This window comes from Mesitornis unicolor, unplaced genomic scaffold (assembly GCF_000695765.1).
Source record: "Mesitornis unicolor isolate BGI_N332 unplaced genomic scaffold, ASM69576v1 scaffold51441, whole genome shotgun sequence".
NCBI classification, from domain to species: Eukaryota; Metazoa; Chordata; class Aves; order Mesitornithiformes; family Mesitornithidae; genus Mesitornis; species Mesitornis unicolor.
In genome coordinates this window covers 22,327-27,171 of record NW_010166795.1, presented here as the reverse complement: position 1 = coordinate 27,171, position 4,845 = coordinate 22,327, and the positions used below count along the sequence as shown (strand labels likewise).

At 35.9% G+C, this 4,845-nt stretch overlaps 1 protein-coding gene across 1 annotated transcript in view; it reads left to right on the top strand.

Moving 5' to 3' along the window:
* The window catches only part of KCNH8 (potassium voltage-gated channel, subfamily H (eag-related), member 8), a 45,396-nt gene extending 41,561 nt beyond the window's left edge, over nt 1–3,835 (top strand). Inside the window, exon 10 of the mRNA XM_010195068.1 lies at nt 3,125–3,835. Coding sequence (XP_010193370.1) covers nt 3,125–3,835 — 711 coding nt within the window. The remainder of the gene's footprint in view (nt 1–3,124) is intronic.
* Nucleotides 3,836–4,845: the final 1,010 nt, after the last annotated feature.

Sequence of the window (4,845 nt, the reverse complement as noted above, 5' to 3'; positions counted from 1 at the left end):
CAGCAGGAACCATTTGTACAACTGGCTGGATTACCTAGCAATAATCACCGAACTCCTGAAAAGAGAGTCGCCTTAGCATCATGCAAGGAATAAGTCCTTTCACTTGGGAGGAAACTGTGCTGCTTTCAATTTCTGTTTCGTAGGCAGAAAATTTATTTTGCTTTTAATCTCTGTTCTTTTGCACTTTCTGGAGCACTGTGAAATTGTTAACATTATTGATAAAATTGTTCCCTGTTACACCTTCTTATTTGCATCTGCTTGAGAACCTCTGCAGGGTGTCAAAAGGACAGCATAAACAGTATAGTATTAGTAGTAACAGCATTAGTACACTATAGGTGTAATAATATAGAGATAGTAATTAATAGTAGTAGAGACATTGAAGGTTTAATCCAGTAAAGTTAACAAGTTATAAAATCCAGAAAAGCTTTTAAATTATCCAGAAAATTACCTATTTGTTTTGCCTATGTGTTGAGCAATATTGGTACAAATAGATTTCACTAAATGGTGGTAGATTTCCAATGAAGTCTGGCGCAAAGCTTTGAGTTTAGAACTATCACACTAATGGAAACTATTAAAGCATACATCAAAGGCTGGTTTATCAGGTCAGTTCCTATCACTGTGCAAGAGCAAGCTTATGAAAGGACAGCACCTTAAGAACTAGCTGATATAACAAAAATAGTATCTGGGCACTAGAGCAAGTTGTAATTAACAGAAATTGAGGTCCGCCACAAGTACTGATGCTGGGACTGATTTTTGCTGTATTATCTCAATGAATTGGCAAAAGAAACATGTTAAAGATTAATAATTTTTTTTAAAAAAGCCTTTTGGAAATGGAAAAGAAAAACATGGACCAAATAAAAAAAGATAAAGTTGCATATGTTTTCACACAGCATTCATAGTTTGGGTAAGGTGCATACTCATAAGGTAGCATCAATCTTCATATCTGTACGACTGCAGAAAGTCCTGTAAAATGGGTGTAAATTAGGAAATTAGGCACAGGAAAGAAAGTTTCTTTATCTGCTAGGAGTAGAGCCTGGTGATGATCCTAAAAAAGAACCGATGACCACTGAATCTAGGTAGCCATAGGTTTGGATGACCTTCTTCCCCCTTTCTTCTCAAAGAAGCTTTGGAGGTTTTGCTATGCCATCTCCAGCTCCCAATGGAGCACAGAAGTTCTTGCATGGTCGTTTTGTCCAGAAACCTCACAGTGTATTTCATTACAGTCTGACAGTCCCAAGAACCTTCTTTGGCTGCTCTCATCCCACAGGAAGCCTGTTCACAAATCACTTTCCTAACATATTTTAATCCTTTATATTAACCGAAGTTCAAATGAGCTACCAGGCATTCAAAGCTTAATCTCAGCTGGTAGAAGGAGACCTCATTGTTATTTTCTATCTAGCATGAGTTAATTAGGTAGCAAGGCAGAAAGAAAAAGAGATGGAGAGGGAGACAGAGGGAGATCCTGTAATGTGCCACTCAAGAGTCTCCTCCCTTTACACATTTTTCCCTTCAGGCAGGAGTAGTGTGATCATTACAAAACTACTGAACAATATGATGGGTCTGAACTCTCAGCCCAGAGAAAAATGAAAAGATGTACAGGAGCTGTATTGGAGCTTCCTACTTTCCTTCTAACTTGGAATTTTTTTATAATTGCTATGCCTGAAGTAACACAGTCAAACTCAGTCTGAAATGTCTTTTCAGCAGATTTCTTTTGAACTATCCTGTCAGAAAAATGAAAATTGTATTGCTATTTCTGACTATATGAAAATTAAACTGTGTAGGGCACCTAATCGGTAGTGTCTTTACTTCAGGGCAAAGAAAGGCCTTGAATTAGCCTTTTTTTCTTTCTGACAGGATAGTTTATACTTCTGAAGATAAATGTGCAGTCATATCTTTTTTTCAACAGAAAATGTTCACTAGCATCAGTATGAGAAACTTTATTTTAATACTAATGACAGCAATTTGACTTAAAATAGATTGATTAACTACCATGGAGACAAAGTTCATTTCTATCTCTTGATAGGTTCAATTGACTGATTTTAACTTCCTACTAACTTTTCCTTAAGAAGGAAAAAGGAAAGACAAACACATTCAAAATTGTAAATGGGTCGCTTTCATGTTTGTGTTAGGCTTTTCACTTCCTAAAATGTCCTTATAATGTCCTAATGAATGTCCCCACTAAAGTTCATATATCAACTTTCTTTAAAACACAAATTCAGAACCTGTTAATCTGATCCCCACCGAAACGAGCAGTTTTGGGGAGACTACATGAATAACATGAAGTTGTTAATCAATTGAATGCCATCTGTGGTTTCAGCATTAAAGATAAAAGGCCTAATAGAAAATATGATTCTTCCTTTTGCACACACACCAGAGCAATCTATGCTATGGTTTTTACTATCTCTCTAAGTGTTATATACTATACCTCTTAAGCATAAACAACTACACAGAAGAAAACTCTTTCACAGGCTTTTATTTTTTATTATTATTTATATTATTTAAATGTTTAGAGGTAGCAAGTGGTTTTTAAGGTATCCAGTTTCTTTTATTCTTCAGGTTTTTTGTTTTGTTTTGGTTTTAGTAGTAGTCCACCAAAGTTTAATTTCACTTGCATACAGTAACTTCTGATATGGGTTTCTTTTATTTTACTATGAAGACAGCAGTATATTTAACGTGTATTTCTGAATAAGATTTCACGAGACCTCATTTTTACAGCATTCATCAGTATAAAATTGATTAATTAAAGATGTTTACACATTAAATAATTTAATGATTAAGAAAGAAACTATTGATGTCATATTGCCACTGGAAATCATCTCAGTTCTGATCCTGAGGTCATTCTTTATATACAGAGTATAATTCAAAATCATTTGAATTATGCCTACAGTGCTTCCATCATACATTTTTATTGAGTTGCTTTGGTTATTTCAATATGTCACAGGAAGTTTAACATGTAGCTGTGGTAAGGATAGACTATTTCACATATGTATATTAGTAGAGTATATTTCTCCAAAGTAAAGATATCGTGCCTCAGATCAAAGCTGATATTGTTAGAAGGAAAAAAGGTATGTACGTGTGTATTTCAGGCAGATAAATACTGCAATATTTTGCCCTGCCATAACAGGTGACAACTTTAACTCAAGAAGTCTCACAATTAAGTAAGGATATGAAGAATGTGATGAACCTTCTGGAGAACCTCCTTACATCCCAGAAGCCTCCAGGGATCTGTGCTGTCCATGGCATGTCTCGAAGTCCTACTGTGGAAAGTCTACAGTCTCGAATAGCTTGGACTACGCATCAACCTTGCACAAACATGCAAGCTGGGAACTTTACTTGCACCAAAGCACAACTTTGCCATGGCAACACATTATGTGACATTTGGAATACAGATCTGTCCTCTGTAGGCAGCAGTCCCCAGAGAACAGAGCCCAACCTGCAAAATTCTATGGACGGTGAATTTTATTATACACCAGGCCTTCACAATTCCCCTTCCCAGTATCAGGTAATTCAGAAAGACAATTTGCAATTTTTAAGATGCACTTCTCCCCATTCAGACACTACCTTAACTCCTCTCCAGTCTATTTCAGCAACTCTTTCTTCTTCAGTATGCTCCTCATCAGAGACATCCTTACACCTCGTGCTCCCCAGCAGATCTGAGGAAGGTAGCTTTAGCCAAGGCGCAATCAGCTCACTAAGCCTTGAGAACCTGCCAGGATTGTGGGACCTGGAAGGAACAGCTGGAGTAGTTTCTACACAGACTCCAGATTTCCCAATAGACATTGTGACAAGCACAAGGGATGTTAAAGATAAAGATTACCAAGCCATAGACGTATAACAAGAAACAGTGAAGTGGTACTGAAAGCATGTTCCACAGCTGCCAGTTTTAAATTTAGAGAGTACTGCACGGCTGCTTTTTTGACCTTTTCTCTGGCGATCATGGAGACTTACAAAATTCAGATTTATAGAAAGTAAGAAAAGGTATTGCTGGTTCATACTATAGAAAAAAAATAATTTCTAGATTCTAGAAGCATGTTGAACAGCTTTTTATATACAGATATAACTTACTGGTCTGTTTGGCAGACTTTTGTGATAGTCCAAAGACCCTGAGGGTCAGAGCAGCTGGAAGTATAGGACAAAGGAACTCTCATGGGTGGCTTTTATTCATTGAAGCAAAGGTTTTCCCTGAGTGTCTGACTGTTGTTCCCAAACAATATTTATGGCACTGTTTGCTTCAGGTGATCATGGGTTCTGCTAGTCTGTTTGTCAGTTCTGTGAAGGCAAAGGGACAATTATCACTGCATGTCATCCAGACAATCAACCAAATTAGAGCTGGTAGAGAGTGGTTAGTTATTGCACGTTATTTGTCATGTAAATGAAACCTCATTATTTATCTAAAAATACTATTTTTATATACTTGGTATGAAACATGTACTTAAAAGTTATTTAAAATATTTATAAGGAGAATAAGAGTTTGTTTTCATTTTGGTAAAAGCTTGCAGTTTTAACAAGAAATGCACTACCATCATGTATTAGATCAAATACTATTTATTGTTAAGATATTATGTAGTTTACAAACTAATTCCCTTTTATGTGCATGCAATTTGCTATGAATGTATTCATGCTGGTGGAATACAACTAAATCAAGGTATTATTTTATTTAAAAAAAAATAAAACAGCTGGAATGTTGTATCATATACTAAGTCTGTTATCACTACTTTAAAAGTGAATTGTTATACTTATAACATTAAGTACCCAATGGCTTGTCTCTTAGTACTGCACTATTATTGATAAGACCAAGTCAACATTTTACTATACACATCCCTGTTTTGGAATTTTATATCTGGA